General features: G+C 39.4%; 1 protein-coding gene across 1 annotated transcript; it reads left to right on the top strand.

The window, feature by feature from the left end:
• The first annotated feature begins 627 nt into the window (after nucleotides 1-627).
• Nucleotides 628-21,869, top strand: LOC104913926 (breast carcinoma-amplified sequence 3-like). The gene is made up of 6 exons (XM_031556453.1): nucleotides 628-712; nucleotides 2,742-2,796; nucleotides 4,194-4,269; nucleotides 5,791-5,897; nucleotides 14,442-14,523; nucleotides 21,640-21,869. Exons 1-6 carry the CDS (start codon nucleotides 642-644, stop codon nucleotides 21,714-21,716), a joined length of 468 nt encoding a protein of 155 aa, XP_031412313.1. The 5' UTR covers nucleotides 628-641; the 3' UTR covers nucleotides 21,717-21,869.
• The last annotated feature ends 2,122 nt before the right edge of the window (nucleotides 21,870-23,991 follow it).

Genomic DNA, 23,991 nt, shown 5'->3' with positions numbered 1-23,991 from the left:
CTCCGGTGTTGCTCAACCGCTGCGCGGCCGCCTCAGCGCTGTGGCCCGCGTTCCCGCGCGCGGCTCGTGCCGGTCAGGGCAGCGCTGTGGGCTCTCAGCCTTCAGTTCCCGGTGTTGCGGTGATGGCGCGAGCCGTGTGCGAGGACCGAGCCATCGAGCCGGGCCGCTGCGTGTGTGGAGGGTTAAGGCTGCGAAGTATGAAGCGAAGCTGATAACTCGTGTTGGAGCTGCATGCGGTGATCCTTATGGGTCCCTTCAGCCTCTTCTGTGATTCCGTGTTGGGAGTTTGGCTTTTAGTTTGTACTTCCTAAAACCATGGAAATGGAATGCTGCAGCTGGGACCTCTGGTGCCACACAGGTGTTGTTTGCTGATAGGAAAGGCGTTCAGAATTCAAAGGGCCCAATTGCATTCACATACTTTGCAAGAGGTGTATTGATACCAACAGAGGATATCTCTGTCCATCTGTATTTTTAAGAGTGCCGTGAAGGTGTGGTGCCTTATAGGTTGAGTCAGTTGAGTTTCCTTCCTCGGAGGTTTTCATAATCCTAAAAAAGATGATGAGAGCTGGACTGTAAGCAGTCTTCATGCAAAGGATTGTTATTAAGAGGAAATGTTTCTTACAGGTACCTGCAGAGAAGCAATGGCGACAGAATCCCCGCGCCGCCCGAGTCGCTGCACCGGAGGAGCGGTGGTCCGCCCGCAGGCTGTCACGTAAGAACGTTCTGGAAGAAAAGGCCTTATGGGGAGTGTGTTCTGTGGTCTTGCACGTGAAGCACCTCGCCCAAACTCTCTTTCAGAGCTCTCTCTGAGAGCTGATGTTGACAAAACACTGCTGTTGCAGTTGGTATTTTCCAATAAAAGGAAGTAAGCAGGTGTTGCTTTCCTGTCTCCTCTGCCTGTGCTGGTCAGACAGCCTCCCTGAATGAGATACTTATCAGCCTTCAGAGCTGTGCAGCTTAAAGATGAATACGATACAAATTCTCATGGAGAAGATTATGCTGAGTAGCACATAGCTCCCTGCAGAGTTCTGCTTATGTTAAACTGAATTATTATAAACAGAAGGTGGTAGAGGACTACAAAGAGGAGTGATGCATAAACTGATCTTCTTTGAACTTGATTCTGTAATGCATTTTAAGCCTCCCAATGATAAGTGTTCTGTATGTTTTTAGGGTTTGTTGTTGTTTTTTACGCAATTTTATTATAACTTTCATGGCTTTTTTTTTTTTCCCCCTACATTGTGAAGGATTTAATATACTATGGTGGATAAAACATTTCCCAAACATCAGCTTTGTTTCTGGGCGTGCTACAGGGGGAAAAAAAGGCACCCCAGTACTCATCTAACAAACTGAAAGGCAAAGACATTATGACTATTGCTGGTAGGCATTCACATGAGAACTTCAGTCACCATTTAATACTATACCTGTAAGATGTTATTGGTAGGTAACAAAGGACTCTGAAGGTACACAAGGACAATTTTTGTGACCTACACAAACAAAAGAAGGATCAGCCCTAGAAAATCACACCTTATTTGTAAGGCCTTTACTTAAAGCGATAGGATGGTCTCTATTGATTCAGCCATTCCCTGGGTTGCTGAACAAAGCCTGGTTTTGTCACTGGTTGGAGTAAGCTTTTAGAAGTTTTAAGTCCTGTGGTTTTGATTCATCATTGTTTTCAGAGAGGAGTCCAGTAGTTAAGTTGATTGAGGTGCTGCAGCATTTGAAGTATCTTTGGTGCCCTCGTTTAGGAGAGAGCATTTCAGTCTTACCTGCTGAAAGTTGCAATTTTGAATAATTTACGTGGTTTTAGGAAACACGAAGAAAATGTGCATACCTTTGGCCATCAAGGCCCACGACTGCTTACTTTATGATTTTTCCTTGTTGCTGTTAGAAATCTTAGAGTAGCACAGGAAAAATGCCTGGCAAAATAAAAATGTGGGGGCTGCCAAAGTGTTCACTGGAGGAAGTTGCTTTCTGTTTGTTTTTGAATTTCCAGACTTTATGAACGTAGATTCAGTTGCCAGAATATTTCAGTATTATGCATTTCAAAAAGCCCAAACTTTCTGTGTAGTTTCAACACTGTGTAATGAGCTCAGCCAACGTTGTGCATTGCTCAGCAGTTACACAAGAGCCTCACCACTCATGCAAGGATAAAAACGTTCGTTTAAATCTAGCAGAACCGGTGTATCTTGCAATATATACTACTCATTGCTGCTAATGAACTTCCAAGAAGGAATAAACTGTAACTGGAAGTATCTCCTTACTTGTCCTGGTTGGGGTTTTGTTCCACCCACTGCTGCTTCCATTTGCCCTGTCATTGTACATATTGCACCTGAAGTCATCAAGTTTACAGGCCCCACAAGGAAAGCTTCAGCCCTTGGTGTAAGCCTTCTTTCGTGGCGTAAGATCCAATTCAAGTAGAAAAATGCTGAGAAATGTTATTCCAAAAGCCTTTTTTGCTCTAACTGGTCTTTCTGCTCTGGAGAACATGAGTTCTTTCTCAGCTGTTACGTTTTATCCTTTTTCCTGAGCAGTTGTTTTGTAAATAAGTATCAATTCACATTTTACATAGGTCAATTTGTATGTATGTTGTCAGTGTGTGACAGCCTATTGAGTAACTGCATCGCATCCTTAGTAATTTTGTGTTGTCATGTATGTTTTCTCTCTCAATGTGTCTTATTTAATATATCCCTAACCACTTCTGGACTCCAGTAGTAGTGAAAAATTCTCCTTCTGTTTTCAAGGGAACAGTCATATATGGAAAGTGTTGTTACTTTTCTTCAAGACGTTGTGCCACAGGTATGTGCATATCTTAAAAGCTGTTTTTTCACAAGCAAAGCAAAAGTCTACATTCTGTTTTCTCTCTCTTTCTCCCTCTGTCTTCTTTTGTCCTTTTTTTTCCCTCTGAGAACTGTAGTGCTTCTGTTTTTGTAGTTTTCACAGGTAGCAGCAGCATGAAATGGTCGCTTCTGTATTGCTTATGGGCCTCTCAGTAGCAGAGGGAAACCAGTGTTGGAAAGCTGCAGTCAGTAGTGAAGTGTTGCAGCTAATTGCCCATAGCCTCAGGAAACTCTCTTGGTTCTTATTTGAATGACTATCTTGGATAACCGAAGTCATGAATTTCTTTAATGGTAGTAATAATAATAAGAAGAAATCCCCTTGCTGGTATTGGCTTGTGAAATGCATTTTTGGACTCATGGTCAAAATTAAATTAGTCAAACTTTCATTTAAAAGACTGCTGTATTCCTTATCCCCCCCCTTGATGTCTTTGCTTTTCTCTGTAGTTAAAGGGTACAGTCTGTGTTTTGTTGTACAAATCAGTTTGCCTTGGAAACATGGAATGCGATCTGTTTTGAAAAGTAATACCCACACTTACTTTTTAAATCTATATTTTTAGCTCACGTTATTGCTTTTCTGGCATGTATAAAGTGATTATATGGTCTCTTTTCATATTTATTCCAATATATTGCTCTGTATTTTGCCATAATTCGTTTGGAAGTGATGGTATTTCTACTGCAGCTCACGTTCTTACTACCACAGTTTCTCCTGAGAACTGTAAAGCACGCAGCTTGGAAACACTGCAAGTCTCCTTCAGAGTTTCTTTTTGTATCTCATCTTCTTATGGGAATCTGTGGAACACAGAACTGAAACACAAATTTGTTCTACTGGAATTACAGTTTATTCTCTATAAAATGACTGTGTTAAAGATGTCACAAATGTAACTATAACGTGTCGGTAAAATAAAGTGTAGTAAAAGTCTGTTTCTTTCTTCATTTTTGCTTAGCATTTAAGTGAATAAAAAAAATTTAAGAATAAAAATGCCTCCTGTGAGAAACTCTGATGTTGTTCTTAGAGGCAGTGTAGAATTGCTAGAAGTTGAATGTGGCAGAAATCACTCTTTTAGCCTGACTAAATTGCTGTAGGTCCTGTGGCAGTTCTGACCTGCTGCAGAAGGCTTATTGCTGTGTGTCTGCTTCAGTGAGTGGTGTTAGAACTTGTGAGTCACACTCAGCATGCTGTGTGTTGATCATGGACTCGTTCCTTTTTGAAGCAAGATGACCCAGTAATCCTGGCTGACTGTAAGGTGTAGATATACCTATTTATTTATTAACTTTACAGTCTCTTCTGTGCTCTATTAAGGGAGGAAAAAATGGGTGTTACATTTTCTTATTTTGAGTCTTTTGCTTTTTGTCCAGGCCTACAGTGGTACTCCTCCAGCAGAAGAAAAGGAGAAGATCATTTGGGTCAGATTTGAGAACGCGGATTTGAATGGTATGGTTTCATTTTTCTCTCAGTATGGAAATGCTGGTGGTCAGCACCTTGCAAATGGAACAAATAGGCCCTGCTCCTGCATCCAAAGGCAAACCAACTCTTAGGAAGAGAGGCAAATAATAAAAAATCCTTTTCTTTTCATTATGATAGTTGAAGACAAAGCATAGAACTGAATTTATTTTGTCCACTGTTTGGTTTTAAAGTTAGATTATCTAACTGTGAATCCAGGTCCAAGTTGTGGATATATGTCCAGTGACGTGTATAATTCATAGTAACCTAGAAAGGATGAGCTGTTAGGGAAAAGGACCAGGAGATTCTATGATGTCTTTCTTTATATGATGGTAAATAAGAACGCGTTTTGGCCTTGCTTTTTAAATGTAACTTACTGCTTCTAGTGTGTCTCAGAAAGTTGTCTGCTAAAGCTGCTGACTAGCAACTGCTGTGCAGCATCAAGAAAAAATGGCAATGGCCACAGGATTTTGCTAAGAGCGTGGAGTATGGTACTTCTCCAGATAAGATGTGAGATGTTTTACCTCAGTCCATCCCAGTTACCTTTTTTGAACAAGCAAGATTAGTGACTGAGTGGGAAGTGGTTGAACGCTGCTGTCAAGTAACTCACCCAAATGGACTGAACACTTTGCAGTTGCTTGTAGTGTATGGCATGTGTCATGGTTCTTAGAGCAAGAAAAGACCCATCAACTCATGCATGGCATTATGTCCAGCTTTAGGCTGTCAAAGTTTTTCACTGTGAGCTCCTTTTCCTCTTCTGTTTATTTTTAAAAGTTCTTGGCCATTCCCTCTTTAGGCTCTTTTCTACAGCATAACAAAATGGTTTATGATATTTTCCAGAATCCTTTGTATTTTGTCTACACTTTTATGCCACGTAATGTGTTTGGACCTGAATGTATCCTATTTCAAGATCCTGAATGTTTTTCCTCTCTTTCTTTGGTGCTTACGTATTTGCAGGGATCTTTTGTTCATCCTTGGAAATAAAGTTTTACAGGGCCTTACTCAAGAAAGGCTTAATTTTCTTGTTATTATGTTCTGAGGCACTTTTGTTCCTGTGGATTTCCTTCTTTTCAGAAGGTTGATGCAAAGATTAGTTGTATACTATTTAGGAAGAACTTTGATCAGTGTGTGCATTTGTAGCTGTAGAATGTGTTAATGTTAACTTTATTGGTCTTTTCCCCATTTTAAAGATTTGCTGTGTTTTGTTAATCACAGGAGTGAGTTACAGAAGTTCTAGATGCATTTTGTGATTACTCTTGTTTAATGAAGGATATTTTTCTCCACTGTTTTCCATTCTAATGCTCTCTAACTCCTTTGTGAAATTTTAATGATCTTGCCTAAAAGAATGCATCTCAGTGTTGTTTCAGCATAAAAAATGTAAACCACATTGCTTTGCCTTTCATTACAAGAGCAGAAACATTGACTGGGGAAACACCACCTGGTATAGCTGGTAATAACCATGATTGGTCCCAACCTGTTAACCAGTGGCTTTGCTCTTTAAACCCAATTTAGATACATCAAGGAATATGGAGTTCCACGAAATACACAGCACTGGGAATGAGCCACCCTTACTGCTAATGATTGGGTACAGTGATGGAATGCAGGTCTGGAGCATACCTGTAAGTACCAGCTAACTGCTCTTCTGTGACAGAAGTGCTTTTGTTTGTAATGGTGTGCTGTTACCTTAAGAGTTTAATTTTTCGTGCTAGAGTTGTTAGAGCCAATGTTTCCCATCACTGTTGTGTGATGTGCATGTGATGTGCCTATCGTAAGGTGCATGCTGAGCGTGGATCAAACTTTTAAATTCAAACTCTCAGATCTGAGCATTTTTTACAAATGATTTTTTAGGTAAATTTTCAGTCTAATTGGGAGCAGCATCTGGCATTGTGCAATAGTTTATATTCTGGAAAGACAAATCTTTTTAACTTAGGGAAAGGAAAAGAGAGTGGAAAAATATGAGAGGAATTTGTTTGTCCTGGGAATGCAAGTATGACAGTATTAATGGTATTTTACAATCACAGTGTTTGTCATGTACATGATTTGCAATTTTAATTTTATTAAAGTCTATGTGTGCATATGGGTTTGATTTTATGCTGTCATCCACACCCTGCAGTTTGTGTTTCAGAATGGTTTATGAGCACATGGTCTTAATTTGGGGGAATTTCGCCCAAATTTCTTGAACTATAGAATAAAGTTTAATACAGTAGGTCATAAAATTCTTAACTTAAAAAAAAATTGCTCGTAACACCTTGTCCTTCAAAATAATGTAGTGAGGATGGAGTTCTTTCTCTTCATAAAACGTAAGGCCTTTCTGAAATATATATATTTCTGTATTATGTAATGGCTTGCTGTGTGAAAAAGGTTTATATACCAGTAGCTTAGATGGTAAAACAGAAAATGCTCTTATTTTGTACACCAAAAAGTAGGCATGTCTAATTGAATTTCCTAGGGTATGGGAGGAGCTGGCTTTTTCCCCTCTTCGTTTTGCATGTTGTTAGCTGGAGCTGAGGAAGAAAAAACTGCTGAGCTTTTGCATTTAAGGGAGGATTTAATAGAAGGAAGGGCCTGGTATACTTCTAACAGTAGTAACGTGTAATATAGGAACTTCTCTCTGCTTGGATGTCTTGAGAAATTGTGGCTAAATCTGACTTTCCTGGCTTTATTTTGGGATTTTGCCTTCTACTAGAGTTAATTTGAATACTAAAAATTATCTTACAGTACAAAATTAGTTTTCTACAACGTTTTGAACATTGATCAGTTTTGAAATAATGTACAGATCATGGAACAGGCTGTTAAAATGGTTCAGAAACACATTGCTTTGTTCTTCAAAGTGTGTTACAGAAAACAAACATTAGGTGTCAGTAAGATACCGAGCTAAGGGAGGAAACAGAACTTGAGCAGTACTCAGAGTTACGCTGCGAGTTGATTAGATAAAAGGCAGTGAGCAGTCACTTAGATTTAAGCCAAAGAATTTGTGCAAAGCAGCTTAGTTTGTCCTGCTGAAGTATTCTTGCCCATGTGCATGTTTTCTGAAAAAGTGGGTGGGATGCACTGTGTTGGCTCTGGGCTTGTTCTGGCCACTGTGTGATCAGAAGAGCTCTGTACCTGGCAGTCATAGGTAACTTTTTGTTTCGTATGTGTGCCCTTACTTTGTGGTGAGGTGAGAGTTCTGTGCATCCCTCTTCAGCGGCTTTCTGTGTCAAAATGGAAGCGTGTCTTTGTGAAAGCTATCTGTGTCAGTGCTCCTGAGAAGTTCACTGTGAGATGGCATCTTACAGGTATAAAGAAAGCAAGAGTGAAAGAAGCAGTGCGTCTCATTTCTTTGATACATGAACACAGTACCTCAGTGTAACCTGTTCTACATTAACTGCCTGCATTTGAGCTCTTACCCCATGCTTCACTGCATTAAGCATGAAATGATTTGATGGATCTCACTAACAAATGAGGAGTTGAACTACTTCATGTTTATTCTGACTCATGTGGAGTAAGTGTGCTCCCTGGTCCTGACAGGTAGGCAGCACGGGGTAACTTACCCATGTTTCCCAGTGGGAAAGGCCTTTTTTTCTTTTTTTTCTTGTATCTGAATCTGAAGCCACAAGTGAGGCGACTGGATGCCTGATGTGACCTTTTGCAGGAGGGTTGCTGGTCAGTGCAGCCAGGTTGTATTTTTCCAGTATATTTTATTTCTTTATAACTTCTACATTTTGATAGCATTTCTTCTTTTAGGAGGAATAAAGAAAATGAAATTGCAAGAAACTTACTGTAGTTCATTTTTTTGCAGAGGTGTTTTTCATGGGTGGGGGGACGTTCTGATGAAATGGAAGAAGTTTGCAACTATGGAAATATTGTACCGTCCATCTTAGAAATATGAGCCGCAGAGACAGCACGTTGCTTGGTCAGCCCTTGTTTGTTCAACCTGTGAAACTGGGAAAATGCATCCGAAGGGGGAAGCGTCGTCCTGTGCAGTGCTGCGGTTCGTATGTGTTGGTGTAATGCCAGCGCTGGGATGGATCTGCTGTTAGTAGCACCGACGTGGATAGCTTCTCAGATTGATAGTCTTTGATATCAGTTTTTAAATATCTTCTCAGATCTTATCTTACCTGATAAGCTTGGAGGTAACACAGCCTGTATTTATCCATGCTTGTGTTTCTCCATCTATTTTTTTCCTTACTTAGTCCAAGTAAAAGAAAACCTGGCAGTTGAGCAGCTGACTTAATTGTTAGGGTGTATTTGACAGCCCTTTGGTACTACACAAATGTATCTTCTCTTCTTGATCTTGCTGAGTGCTTAGCTCGTTATTACACAACATTATTCCAGTTATTAAGAATAAAATAGAATCTCCATAGTTTAAAAACCTTTCAGTCTGAAAAAGCAACAATTTGACATTTCTCTGAAAATCTCCTCAGTGAGGCTATTATCTGTAGCATTGTGCTATTTATTCGTACAACTGAGCCTCTATTCAGCACTTAATAAAATAATGTGTTGCAGGCAGCCCGGTTTGTGTCTGAGTGATTATGAAGTGTTTATGACAGCTCCTAAGCTGACACTCGCCGTAATGGTGTTACATTGACTTCTGAACACCTCGCAGGCTGCCTTCAGGAGTGCGTGGCTCTTTGCAGTCTGAGTGCTTTCACATTAACATCTCCTTGGAGTAAGATCTTTGACTACAGAAGTGTTACTTGCAAATGGAAGATACCATTAGGGCTGCTTCAAAGGGCTGGAATAATGTTTGGACTGCTGGGTGCTGAAGTAACGGCTGGGGTTTTGAAGTGCAGAATCTCAATCTGCATTGCATAAGAAGCGGAAGGTGTCCATCCAAGCGACTTTTCTTTGATCTTTGTTTTGGAATGGGGGTGGGAAGGTTAAAAGTGCTCTTAAAATATGGCTCACTGAGTGGGGAGAAATCTGGGAATATACAAAAGTATGAGTAGAAGTTCCTATTTGATAATTGTGCCGTGTACTTTCTTGTTTTATTTGGACTTTGTTTTTTCCTTGCCCCAGTTTCATGTTTCAAATACAGTTGGAACTGGTTGTTGCCTAATGTGGTTTCCAAGTATCTGTTCTAGATGTTCCTGCTCAGTGAAACTCATATTGGCTGCTTTTGTGGCAGATAATTTTTTTTTTCATTGTATGCTGGAAGTTTCAGAAGTAGAAAGTCATTGTAACGTAATGGTTCATATTACAATTAAAAAACAAAACAAAAACTCAGCTATGAAGCTCAGGTTGAATAAAGTAGAAAATGCCAAAGGGAACTCTGATAATAATGGCAGCTGTGTGTGTAGCAAGCTGTGAGAAATTAAGGAATTTTCTGTTTTCACACTCATTAAGTGACTGCAAATCTGATGGTGGTTTTTTCATTTATGTCATAACCTGCACTTGTGGGAGAAAAAGCAAAGCACACGCAAAGAACTTGAGAGTGCTGCAGAGAGAGGTGTCGAAAGAGACCAAGCAGCATTTCATGGGACTGTCCTTGGATGGGGTCAAAGCTGAGATGACAGCTCACGGATGCAGTTTGTACCCACGTCCTGCCTGCGCCCAATATTGTTTGTGCTATTCCTGTCTTTGTGCAGAAATGAAGCTATTAAAAAGAAACAAGAACTGTCTCCCAAATTAGGATTTCACAGGGAGCCTGCAGCCTGATTGTGCTAAGGCTCCTTGAAATGTATGACAAATAAAATGAGAATATTGAGGACGCTGTAACCATTACTGAGCTTTCAGTGCTTTTTAAATTCAATTTGTATTGTCATAATTTTAAATGATAGATGCAATTTGGTCACTTGAGTAGACTCATGTAACTCTCTGCACAAAGTTCTCATAATTTATAGATAATCAGATGTTCTGAATGAGAGGGGTGATTGCTTCAATTCCTAAACTGAAATAAGAATTCTTTACTGTAGGTTCTTTCTCGCTCTCTCAGCAAGATGACCAGTAAGGGCTCTATCCCAGCAGGATTATGTCCAGCACTACTTTGTGGTGGTTTCAGTCACTGCTTATTAGCACCTTATCTTGCTGTATTAAAGGTATATACCTGGAATTTAAAACAGCAGCAGAACAACAAACAAATTGATGCTGATCCTCCCTGTGCCTTGTGGCATCTTATTAATATACTGTCAGTTTACTTTTCCACTATTGCACAGTAGTTTAAGCATTGGTTTTCGAACTTCGCTTCTGTTTGGTGTATGTTTGGCTGTTTTCACCATGTGAAAACCATTTTCTATGGCTGAAAACTGTTAGTTATCTTTAGTATGAACAAAACTTTATTTTTTTTCTTAATGGGTGCAAACTGATGTGCTCCAAACGATAAAGCTCTGCCATCAAAAATTAAGCATTGCTCCAGATTTCTGGTAGGTTGTGTTTTAAGCAGTAGTTGCACATGGAGGAGAGCGTTCATCTTGTCCTTCCAGTCTGTCCTGATTGGAAGTGAGTGGTGAAGGCTTCATTAAGGGCAGTGTTTTAGATTGCAGTGTTCTTTGCTTGCTGCCTCCCACGTAGGTCTGTGGCCTGTGGTCTGATACTGGGCGCTGCAGAAGCTGAAATGTGCTACCGGACCGGCTTGGAGCCGTCATCTTGGATCCACTCTTCTGCAGAATGAGCGCCTGATGCTGCTTTTATAGCATAATATTCAATTCTTGAAACCTGTTTGGAAATATTCTTGGCTTGTGGAATGGGAAAGAAAAACTTTCAAGAGCTTTGAAAGCTGCCACAGGGACTCGCTACTTAGCTGGATGAAATCCAAAATGGCAGCCACAGCCTACTTTCTTCACAGGTGCTTTTTGAAGAATTTAGAGCTCTGTTTTCAGTTCGTGAAGTCTATTTATATTTTGTCTATGCTTATGAGACTGTGTGGCTCAAGGGTCTGGTAATGAGGGATGTGGAGCCTTTTACCTTAGACTTGCCAGCCCACATCTTGCCCAGAGTGGCAGTGACAAAGCTGTTGGCCATTCAGCAGTGTTTGGCACATGTTAAATGTAGTTATTTGTCGTGCTTTGATTCTTAGTGCAGTAAGTGTCCTGTTTGAGGGACGGGTTGGCTGTCATTGTCCTGGCTGCCCCAGGAATGAGATAAGGCCTGAAGAGGCAGGAGGATCAGCATACAAAATCTCTCATCTGAAGATGCTGCTTTCAGCCAAGAGTGATACACGTGGCCTCAACAATGGTAACTGTGTTCTGAGATTTATATAAATAGTGTTAGCATTAATTGCAGTTAATTCTGAACAGTGAAATAATTATCTTTAAAGTGATGAATATTAATTACTAAACAGTAAGAATTATATCCATGAAAAGAGCTGGCTCAAATTTTGGTGTTATGTGTTAAGGTACAAAGAAACTTCATTTGTGTTTGTATGCTTTGAGGCCTTTCTGTGAAAACCTCATCTTTAAAATCTGCCAGGTCTTGGCATCCACAGGTCAAATAAACACACTTTCTGGACTTCAGTATATTTAAGAGCAGCAACTTGGTTAAGCAGGTTTGGCCTTCTTAGTGTATCATACTTTTGGGACTATAACTGTACTTGAAGTAGATTGGAGCTAGAGCCAGTGTGCTGGCATACTTAAAAAGGAGGGGACTGAATGGGGTTGGATTATTTTATATGAATCACTTATTCCATGCTTTTGTTATGCTAGTTCTTTTCCCTCTTGTTTTCATTCATAGCCATTGATGTGTGTACACATGTGAAACAGCATTTTCATGATTTGGGGGGGAAGAAAACCTTTAATTGCCAATAATAATAGTTCCAAAGCCTTCTATTTTTCTTCTTCTCCATTTCCTCCTTTCTTGTTTCCTTGTGCTGCTGTGTTCCGATGAACAGAAAACCTGTTCCTTTCATCTCTCTCATTTTCTGCTTTGCTGTGCTCTACTTTTCTCAGAGTTGTGTTCTCTGGATGCAGAGGTGCTTCCCTCACCCACATCTCAGACTTGTGATCAGTTAAAATAATCAACAAGCCTTTAGTGAGTTGATTTCTGATCTTATTTTCTATATCTGATCTAGGATGCGATCAGTAAGGGGCTCTGCTCTGAGAACCTGGCTGTCCCAGAGGCAGAACTCAACCTGCTTTTGCAGAAGCTGGGGTGCTACAGGGTTGTGTGTTGCTCAGGTGCTGCTGCTCACTGAGAGAGCAGTGTGATGATACCAATGTCAGCCTCATAAAATAAGAGCAGAATAGGTAGACTAAGGGATTAGTTCTCATATTGATTACACTTTTAAAACTGTTTTGTCCATCAGGAATAATTCTAATCACGTCATTGACACTAATTGACACCGGTGTGAAACTGCTAGATGCATGCAAAACCTGAAATGGCAAAGAAAGATATTTCCCCAAGCTTATTGGGCTATACTGTGTTTACTTAGCTGTTACAGAGTGGTCAGCCATCTCTGTATCAGTGGTGTTTTCAGAATATTCTTAGGGAAGATGTACTTGTGGGTGAGCTTCCCCTGCTGTCTAAAGCAGTGCTGGTAAGGAGTTCAGCTTGGTGGTGAGCTGAAGGCCTGGGCACTGTGCTTTGGGTTTGTTGTCAAACAGTAGCAGTATGTTAACTTTTTCAATGTGTGAGCTGAAGTGCAGAAAGAAATGGGAACAGCTATGAAATGACATTTCAAAAAGCGACTTGGATTTATAGTTCAGTAATTCCTAGGAACCTTGTTTCAAATTGTGTTAATTTCTGATATTCTAAGCTGCTTGCTTGGCAAAACTCTATCCTACATGTTTGCTACGTTCTTAGCCTCCTTCTGTCTGTTTTAAGTTGTTGGTTGTTTGGAAATGAGCTTTATTATGTTTGCCATTTTCCTCAAGTTTGATGTTCTGTGTTGGATCCATTACCAGGCAGTTATGAAAATGCATTCTGACTGACCACTTAGAGGAAGACTGGAAATTTTTCTTAACTACCTCTGATTTAATCTTTTCAAGATTGCTATTAGTGACAAACTTAATTAGTTTGATCCTTCTACAGTTATGAAACATAATTTTCACACCTGGTGAAAAAAAAAATAATATATATATATACTGGCTATTTAGTGTTTGTGGTTTTTTTTGTTTTTTTTGGTTTTAGAAGCACATGCCGTGCAGAACAAATGCTATGTTGCATACATGTGTACCTCCTGAGGTTTGGTTAGTTGGAGCCATCAGTCAACTTCAAGTGTAGTCTCTTCTAAAACATGGAGACATTCCTAGCACATGGTGCTGGGATCTCGTTCACACACAAGACTCATGTTTCTAGGGGCAGGCAGTCTTTGTTCCTATGGAGTGTGTTACTGAAGGCTTCCAGGATATATTCATGTACAGTGAAATTGTGGGTGGTTGGTAAGAAGGACAATGCCTTTCCTGCCTGCTTACCATATACTGTTAAATTTTGATTCAGCTGAGTTGATTACAAATGGGAATTGCTCAGTAAGGGGGAAGAGACAATACGAACTTGCACCATCTCTGGCAGAGGAACTTCTTGTTCCTCTGATCTGAGCCTTCCTGTATCACAAAGTTGCTGTTCATCTAAAGCAAGTCCAACAAATAGGATTTTTGTATCAAAAGTCAGCTAAGAAAGTTGGTTAAGTGAGTGTAATATGCTAGTATGGGTTTTGTTGTGCTAGATTAGAGGTGTTTACTCTGATGTTATTGTGTTACCAAAGAAACAAATCACAAAGCTGGATTTGTCAGTTTTTCAAGGAAAATTGCATATTGGAAAGCTTGTTGGGTGGATGTGTCATTATCCTGCCCCTGTGAGATATCACTTGTTGGAGGGAGAAAAGAAATTTTGGAATATTTCTGAACTAAACTTCTGCCTCTGTGGTTTCTTCCGTTGAGAATCCTGTCTGTTGTCAGTACGTGTCCATTGCATTCAGTGCTTATGCTCTAAGGAGTTTTACTTGTTGAATAAAACAGTAGCCCCCCTAGTTAAGATGCAGATTTCAGTACTCAGTAGCTTAGTGAGAATCCAGTTTATTTTTCACAATTGTGGCTTCCTAACCATCATTTGTGCTCCCACTGTTTGAGCGTTGAATGTTTCAGATGGAAGGTTGTCTGTATGGCAGTTTGATTTTGAGAGAGCTGACTATGGAAAAGAACAGTGTTCTGTGGGGAATGTATTTTATACATGTGTGTGTGTGCATGTGTATTTTTATATGTGCATATGTTTTTTTTACATTGTACATTCACATTCTGTATGTTTTGCAGATCAGTGGTGAAGCTCAGGAACTCTTTTCTGTCCGCCATGGTCCAGTTCGAGCTGCACGGATCTTACCAGCTCCACAGATCAGTAAGTATATTTTAAATGGCTCAGAATAATCCATTATGTTTAATTATGTTATCTAATTTTTGCTTGAGCAGGAGAACGTACAGGACACTTTTACATAAGGTTGTGCTTTATAAAGAGCACAGTGTTGTCTCTAGGCAAGAGTTAAAATTTATTATGGGCTAAAGTTGTTTAAAAGTAAAATAATTTACAAGCTTTTTGTGCCTTTTGAGTTGTTTGTAGGAGCACTGCATAATTTCTGTCGAGCTATGATTATTTGCTGATGTTTGTCACTATGTGATGGATGTCTGTGCCTCTTCCTTCTCAAAGGAGGAAAAAAGAGGTGTTGATGGGATTGAAGTAATCAAAGTACCTACAAGCTCTTTTTTTTCCTGATGGCAAAATAGTGCTTTTTTGGTTTTCAATCTAGTAAGTTACACTTTGTTACTCTTTTTCTTTCTCTAAATGGCATATATTTAGCATTTGATAATGATATTTGTTACATTAGAAAACTATTCAAATTAGCTCATATTAAATTAAATTAAACCTTTTAAAAACATGTTTTGGTCTCTTTTTACATAGCTTGGTTTAAATAAATCTTTGATTGAAAGTACATGAATGTATCATTGACCAGTATTTGGAATCAGATAAAAGTGAAGTTGTAATAAGAGGCCTTAGATAACTAAAACATGAGCTTTAATGATTCAAAATAAAAAGAATTTGTAAAGGAGAAGCTGATTATTATCAGTAGGCTGAAGCACCATTTAACTGTAAAGCTGTAAAAAGGGAATTATTGAAAGTGGGGCTCTCTGGGTGGATGGATTTGGCCCGTTCCTAGAAAACAGATCTAAGTTTGTGATAAGGAACTCATTCCCAGGTGTGAAAGGAAAGCTTATGTTTTTAACGTGATGGCTTTACAGTAGCAGAATTTAATAGTTTGTCAACTCTTCTGTTAAAATACTGCAGTCTTTTGATGTTAGATTCTCTGCTGCATCATGTGCTTCACAGCATAATGAAGCGTTGTTTCAAAAGAGTTATTTCATTCAGGCTTATTGCAAAGGAGGCTGCTGATCTGATGTAACAGGTTCCAGGCACTCCTAGTAGCTGCAGCATGGGCAGTGCCTTTGCTGGCCTTGCACGCTGCCAGCTCGGTGAGGCTCTGTGCCATGCTGGACAGCTTGGTGGCTCCTGGGACTGCTGTGGCCTGGCTGCAGCTCTGCAGAGCTTTGTCTGAGTTAACAAAGCAGGAGGCCTGACCCTGCCCTGCATTGCAGCGCTGGTGTAACTGCAGTGTGGCTGGGCTACAGCCTGGAGAGGATGTCCATAAAGAATTGAGAGCTTGCTGTAAATAACACTGGAAAATGTAGGCACTTACTCTTCTCTGTGGACCTGCTATATATCACCCACAAAATTTGGGGTCAGGAATTGTGAGAGAATTTCTGTTTCTGATTTCCCTGAGGTTCGCCCTTGAGGTGCCTAAAGCATAAGTAATTGGATGTAGCAGTTGCTACATTCAGCCTTTTCCATGATTCTACAGTAATATTGTGTTCTAGGTGATTGTCTCCAACCTCTTTCTGCCATTGCACTGGGCACAAGTTGCCTGACCGTGAGGCAAAGACACGATGGCTGGGGGGAAAGGAAAGGTTTTTTGTCATTTGTGCAAATGAGAAACATTTTTGATCAATGATTCAAAGTATACAAGAATTCCATTGACACTGGGGAGACTTTAAATTTCTTCTCACAGTGAGATAACAGCTATTAAATATTTTATAATGTTGTATTTGATCGTTGTAAACTCTTTGTTTTTATTGTGAATGAGATGCTTGCACTATCACAGGAAAAGAACGGCGTGCAGACAGTCTTTAGGGGGCAGGCTGCAGGGCAAGGCTGGGCAGAAGGGATCATCAGAGATGGTATTTTCCAGAATTGGTTATGTCTGTTGCTGTCGACAGTGAGGATCAGAGAGTGGACATCATTAATAATAAAAATGACAAGCAGTACGGTGTGAATTTGTCCATTAGCCATTTGATCATGCTAACCTGCTTATTGATAGCTTTGTTCAGCATCTTTTCTAATTTCTCACCTCTGTCTCTGGATGTTGTTCTCGTCTTCCTGGAGAAACTGATTTCATGAGTAGGAATTGTAGGGTTGAAGTGATACTAAGTTTGTGTGTTGGTGAGGTTTCTGACTTCCTACATTTGCCTTGTGGTTGGTTGGTTTTTCTTTTTTTGTTTGCTTGTTTGTTTTTTATTAGCATTTCTGTGATAACTTCCAGTAATGATATTTGCTTTATGTTGCATGTTCTTTGGCTAAAGAAGTCATAAGTTCCAGAACTTTTCCAGCATTTAAAAAAATGTATATTTTAACATTTTTGGAGTAGTATTGCTTTCTGAAGTGCTATGGTCTGCCATTTTTCTTTATTTAACTGAGGTCACTTTAAATAATCTTGGCCAACTACCGGCTTTATGCCTTGTGCTGTTCTGTTTATTAGGATAGACTTGTTTAGCTTAAAAATCAATCAAGAAAATAGTGCTTCTTAGTAAGGGAAGTCCAAAGCCTAGTACTGGAATGGCAGCATGTGTGGTAATTCACGGTTCAAGTGTACGTGATGACAGGTTTGTGTATTGAAGTTCAGGTCAGTCATTATCTGTAAAAGCCTATTTCTGTGTCTCAGCATTATGAAAATAAATCCTTCCAGTGAACTGAATTAATTTACTGCCCTAATCTAGATTATGCCACTTCTAGAATATGTGCTAGCATAGCCCTGCATTTTGCAATGAGTTGATGGTTTGGTCAAGTTGGCTGATAAGACAGAGAAATAGAGCTAAGAATGGAAAGAAAAAATAAATCAGAAGTATTGTCTGAAACAGCTGTGACCAAAGGGAACCTTATGGACAAAGAGTTGAAGACTGGAATTAGCATGAAAAACTACAGTTAGGACACAGACTGACTTTGCAGTTCAAAATCTAAAGCAGTGAAAGTTCAAATTCAGCAGATTGATCTCTGCTGTGTACTGCTTACGTATTTAATTTTGTTAAAATAAAATTTGAACCTCAAGAGCTGACTCAAATTTATGTGCAGGTAGACTTAAAAGCACAATAATAGCAAGGCTGCTTTGTAAGGGAATGCAGATGTGAGTCTTAGAGATGTTCAGCCACTTGGGTGGCTTGGTGGTTTTAAGTCCTAGAAGGCCAAAATAATTGCATAGGACGTGTGGTGGAGGAACCACTCCTACGAGTTGAACAGGCAGTAGCAATTTGTAGCTGGGTTTATGTTGGTGTAATTGGGTCATGCAGGTGTGCATTCAAGTTTGGCTGTTTTTTAACTGTTACATATATTGTTATGGTGTAATGAATGTTAATGTTGGTGGATTACAGAAATTACAGAACAGAGTTCTGAAGCAGAGGAAGTAACCCTTTTTATTAGACGCCTTTGGGAAGAATTGCACAGCATTTGGAAATGCTGATTTCTCTGGAGCAGTGTGGACTGACCCCCACACTCCCATTTCAGTTCTGGTGACATTGCATTGATCCTTTAGGCCAGCAGACCTGAAACCTTTACCACGTTACACTGCTATGTCTTTTAATTTTTTCAAACAGGATTTGATCAAATGAAATACTCCCATCTGTCTTCAATTAATGTATGACTCTCGAAACTTTGATCTCTAACAAATGTTTCACAGTCGTCTTTTATTTTTTCATGCAGAATGGACTTAGTTGTCCAACAATAAAGCTGTTTGCAGAAGAAGACAAAAATTTTTATCAGTGTGTGCAGCTCTGCCTCTTTGACCAAAATCTTTGATGTTGATGCTGAATTTTGAACCGCTTATTAGTAGTGATGGGTGCTGACATTCAGCTGGAGAGGCAGGGGGCTCTAGGGTGATCATGTCAGAGGGATGTGGGAAGCAGATCTGCTGCTGCAGGTACTGGGGAGCTGTGCTGATGCTTTAAGTATCTGAGTGATGCTGGAAGTAGTGGGAGATACAGTGATGTAGTCTGGCACAGAGGTCCTAAAGGAGCACCTGAAGGACTGGGATGAGGACTTCAGTCACAGCCCCTTTTTTCTTTCTGCTGAATGGAAGGAGCAAAATAGGGAGTGAAAGCCGTAGGTAGTGAGTGCCAAACGTGTGGCTTCCTGCATTCCCAGGTACTGCTGGTGTGGGGCAGGACTGGAAATGCCACCCAATTCTCAATTGACAGAACTAAAAGGGGTCTGATTGAGCAGGAGATGCTCTGTGTTGTTGAATTGTCTCAAGTACTGGAATCTCATACCAGAAAAATACACTCCATCATGCATGCATGCTATTCCTAAATAGGTCAGAATTTGACTTCTAAGTAGGGAATTTCTTGCTCAAGGGAACGAGGGTGCTTTTCACAGTTTTTAATTGGCTTTTGAGCTCCTGTGAAAATCAAGGGGGTTTCTTTTTATTTTCCTCACAGGTATTGCAGTTACTGGCATTACTGAGGGGCTGGGCAGGCCCAGGGGATGGGATGGGATGGGATGGGAGCTCGCACTCCCATCACAAGCACAGAACATGAGCTGCTTGGAGCTTACATGTGGATAAACTTTTGACTTTAAGTTCTAAACGTTGATCTGGATGAAATGACATCTAGCTGCAGATATTGATTGTTTTCAGCTTCACGTACACCAACTGAACTGATTTTTTTTTTTTAAATAAAGCACAAAGAGATGATTTATCTAAATGGAGCTATAGATACGGTGGTGCCTGTTTAGCAGGAAAAAAAACAGTTTTCATTACTTTAATTGTGTGATTTGTCAGGATTTCCAGCTTTTTTATAAATACTGTAGTGTTATATGACAGAATTAAAAGGATTTAGAATAAAAGGAGTTTAAGAAAAAGACTTTGCAACAGGATTTCAATACTTTTTGTATTTGAGGGATTTAGCTAGCTGCTTTTCATTTCAATCATCCTGCTGCATTGGGTTAAACACTGTGTGCAGCAGGTGTGTACAGCCTCAGTGCATTGCACATGCAAATAAACACAATTTTACAAATAAAAATTAATCCACCACAACTTGGAAGATTAAATTCCAGCCCTGAACTGAATGGGTTTGCTGACTCCATTAAGCGCCGCAGAGAGCAGCACGTGGTGCTTTTTGCAATCTCATGAACAGAACCGCCATTAACCTGATTTAATGCCCTGCAGAGTCCTCAAAATAATGATCCTTTCCTGGAGTATTAATGTTTACATTTCGAAAGTATATAGTTAAGGTAGAAAATGCATTTTTAAAAAATGAGGGCTTTGGCCATTGCAGACTGAAGCAGGAGTTCCAGCACCTGTTGTGCAAATCTTGCAAAGCTGTTCTGTGGGTATTAAAACTGGTGTTGCTGTTTTTGTGCTGTTGTTTCTCTCTGCTCACGGCCACCTTTCTTACCCTTCATCCCTCTTCCTTGTTGTTTAACTTAGAACCAGACCATTAATAAATAGGAATTTGCCTGTCTAATATATCCTAGTTTAAAGAAAAAGGAAAAGAAAGGAAAAAAGAAAATGTAGTTAAATGCTTCAGGCAAACTCCTGTGTCCACTTAAATCGGTGTCGGCGCTCCCAGTAGTCAGCATTTGTCAGCATTTCTCCATGAAGGCTGGAGAGCAGCAAGGTGAGCAGAAACAAACGGAGTTGGGCTGGTCATGGTATCGCAGGAAACAGACTGGTTGCCAGATTCTTAAGAAGACTGTATGTTTCATTTATCAATTCACAGGTCAGTACATGCAGTACAGGTATGACTCATGAAAGACCTGGAAATAATAGGAATAAAAGGAAAATATGTTTGGCTGTTTTGGGTTGCTTGTAAAGCTATTGTTGGTGGTGAAATTATTGATGTGACCCATTTAACTTTGTAAATACCCCAGTGTGTAGGAGGGACGCCTTCTCCTTGTGTAGATGAGAGTTCTGGACAGTTACAAATTAATTGCATGTACCTGAGTTATTAATAATTAACAGAGACTGTTATGTGAAAATGTATATTGTTAATTGTTGTGCCTTTCTGAATAATTGATTTGGTGCAGCTACACCAGTATCTGGGAATTAGTTTGGAACACTAATATTCTTTGTAGATCAAAAGGTCTGATGTATAATGAGGACCAAAAAAAAAAAAAGTCCACACCTACAGATAGAGATACAGACATAATTGAAAAGGCGAAGGCTGAAAGAAACTGGAAGAAATTCACTGGTGATGGTGTTGCTCTATTTCTAGTTTTCAAGTTGAATTGGAAACATACCCTGGAACTTAATGAAACTTTGTTACAAAGATATGTTTTGTGCTCTGTTTTATTTATGTTTCCTTATCAGTAAGATGAAGTTTCCAAAACTTTTTAAGTCCCCTAGTAAGAATAGCAGCATATTTAACAGTATGACAGCTCTGGAGTCGTGGTGTAAGTGCAGCTGGGCAGCAGCTGCCCACTTCTGGTGTCAAACATGCAGGCAGAGCTGTGCCAGCTGTACCTGTGAATCTCTGCTCCTGGCTGCCTTACGTTGGGTGTGCTGTCACCTGGAGCAGGCAGGTTGCCTATCCAGAAGCTGAAGTTGCTTGGTGCCATGACTGTTTTGAATTCAATCCTGTATTTTCTGAGACGGGTGGTGTAGGGTGTCAGCATGGCCCTGCTTAGGGCAGACACCAGCAGCCTGCCTTGTAACAGAGAAACATGAGGGTGTCTGCCTTCCACTGCATACTTATGGTTAACTCTCCTGTATTCCACTTACACCTCACTAGAGTATGTGGGAAACCAGTGTGGGAAACCCACACAGCGCTGGTGACAGTCTTCTTTCAGACAACTTCTGTTAAACAATGAATAGCTAGCAGATGTTACTTGTCATTTCGTACAGTTACAGAATTCTTTACCCCAACTGGAAAAAACAGAAAATAACTCTGAAATCCTGGCCACGTTGTGCTGCTCGTTTTGTTACTGCCTTCAAGAACAGCTCTCCCACTGTTCGTTGCTCTGTCTGTTTGTATTTCTATTACTAATCTTGCACAGGCTGTCAAGTTTTTCATTATATATTAAATATTCTGCAGTATATTGCCTCCCAGCCCCAGTGTACAGGTACTATGAAAGGTGGCACAAACGATGTATGGTGACTTGCCATACAGACTTTTTCTTTTTTGCTTTCTCTTTCACTAGATGCTCAGAAATGTGACAATTTTTCGGAGAAGCGACCTCTCCTTGGTGTGTGCAAAAGCATTGGATCTTCAGGGTAAGAATATTTTTTTGTGAATAAATTTGTATGTAAATTGCAATGTCATCTGAAAATGTAGAAGTAAACAATTATATTTTATAGCTCCGTACTGTTTTTGCTCATGGAATAACACTGCAAATTGCTTTTAAAGTTTTTTTTCAGCGTGTCAGCACACATTTGTTTATTACTTTGGCTGTATAAAAAGAGTAAAAAAAAAAAGAAGATTCTTGATATAAAATGGACGAAAAAGTATTTAATTTTGTTCTCAAGTAGTCACAAGTTTATGATCAGCCTTTTCTGATAATAATCCTAAAGAATTATTATGCAGAAATGTCTGAAGCAACCTTTGCATCTTGAAAAGCAATTGGAAGATGCTTTCAAGCAGTGATTATGTTCTGGATGAATTACATGCACCAACCAACCTCAGTGTTACAATTGTTCACTGCTTGTGATCAAAATCTGTGTTAAATCTACTTTGAGTTATTAACAGTCTTGTTGTATGCACTCTGGACAGTATAATTGCATCACTCATCATACAAAAGAGCCTTAAGATAGTTCATGTCCCTGTTAGTTACACTGTTCAATGCTAAGGATTTACACTTATGCCTAGTGAAAAATATTTGCTTTTCAAGAGTAATCCTCTCCACCTATGCGAAGGCTAAACAATTGAAGTAAATCTTCTTACAGCAGTAAGACTAATTCTGTGCCACACTTTTTTTCTTTAAGAATTTAATCACTCTGGTGTGAAGGATGACAGTTAGGTCTCTGTACATTTCCAGAGGACACTTCTCACTCTGTTGGAAGAGAACATTAATATTTCCCCTCTTAAATCTTTAAAACAAAAACCGTGTGGGTTAGAGAGATGCAAATTTCTTTCAATTGAGATTTTTACAACTGCCAACACTGTTCATGGTGTCTTTTTTCCCCTGAAGTGTCTGTAATCTTGTGAATAACATTTTCTACATGAGAGTGCTTGTAACCAAGTCTTGCGATGCGAAATTTGTTATGCTGATGCATTTAAACCACATTGTCCTTACTGAAAAGTGAATGGGATTGGACATGGCATGGACATGAACGTCTCTGCAAAGTGTACTTTCAAAAAAAAACAAACACATTTCAATAAGCACAGCTCCTGTCCTGGTGTGGAATGTCTCTCCCTGGACACCAGGTTGCCGTTTTTTTAGGTGAGGAAAAATGACCTTGTGAAATGCCTGTGCTACTTCCCAGAGTCCTCTGGCTCATTTCTATCCAGATTCCACCTGGGATACTATCATTATATTGTCATTACCATCTAAATTGTGCTTTCTGTGACATTTATACCGAATTTGTTTTCTGTAGCTCTTCTATGAAGTGTTTTAAAATTATTATTTTTATGGATGAATGTTGAAGAATAAGTGTGTCTAACACCTGACTTATAATTTCATTAGATTTTATCATAAAACTTCATTGCATGTTAGCAATTTCTGTACATTACCACCTTAAGAAAACCTATGTTTTGAAGAGCAATTAACTATATGTGTATATGCTGTCCTGTGTGACAGATGACCAATCATACTTAAATGAATTGACATCTTTTGTGATTTTGGAGAACCAAGTGCATCTATTAAAATGCATTAAATGTTTTGAGAAATTTAAAGATCTGCATCTATTGAAATTGCATGAGGAAGTTTCAAGTGTTTAGGATGTTAAACCATTAAAGTAATATGAATTTAATAGGACATAGTGCAGTGGATCTAGATGTAAACCATCTTTTCATAATGGCATTTAATAGTACTTTATCTTTTAGAGCTATATCAATGAGCTACTGACACGTTGGAGTTAGGAGCTGGGATTTCCTGGTTCTGACCACTAGTCTGCATTAGTGGTTACTGTCAGGAAATTCTTCTCTTTTCCCTTAGCTGTAAAGTAGCTTAACTATAATGAGGAAAATAGGATAAAAAGGTATTTTTTAATGCAGAACGTTAATCAGTCTGAAATACAAAGAATTTTCAAGTTGTAATTAATTAATAGCTTCAAAATCATCACCAGTATTAAATAACTTCACTACTTTCTCTTATGTACCATGTACCTTACTGGAAAGAGGTGTAATGAATAATGTTTGAGATACAATGCTACGGCTTCTTTCCTTTGTTATGAAATACAGGTGGGTATACAAGTTTTATGCAAAACAATCTTTGCCTAAAATCAGCAAACTTATTTTTCAATCTTGCCTTTTTTTTTACTATCACAGCGGAAGATCCCTTTGGTAACTTATTTCTGGCCTGCTACATTTCAGAATCTAACAGACCTTAGCAGAC

Source organism: Meleagris gallopavo, chromosome 21, assembly GCF_000146605.3.
Source record: "Meleagris gallopavo isolate NT-WF06-2002-E0010 breed Aviagen turkey brand Nicholas breeding stock chromosome 21, Turkey_5.1, whole genome shotgun sequence".
NCBI lineage: Eukaryota > Metazoa > Chordata > Aves > Galliformes > Phasianidae > Meleagris > Meleagris gallopavo.
This window is presented reverse-complemented; position numbering and strand designations above follow the sequence as displayed.

What these genes read in the sequence shown, in the direction of transcription:
- LOC104913926 (XM_031556453.1), top strand. Translation starts at nt 642, where the DNA reads ATGGCGACAGAATCCCCGCGCCGCCCGAGTCGCTGCACCGGAGGAGCG. An exon ending in TGAGAACGCGGATTTGAATG is followed by an intron (nt 4,270 to 5,790) that starts GTATGGTTTCAT and finishes AACCCAATTTAG; the next exon opens with ATACATCAAGGAATATGGAG. An exon ending in TGCAGGTCTGGAGCATACCT is followed by an intron (nt 5,898 to 14,441) that starts GTAAGTACCAGC and finishes TATGTTTTGCAG; the next exon opens with ATCAGTGGTGAAGCTCAGGA.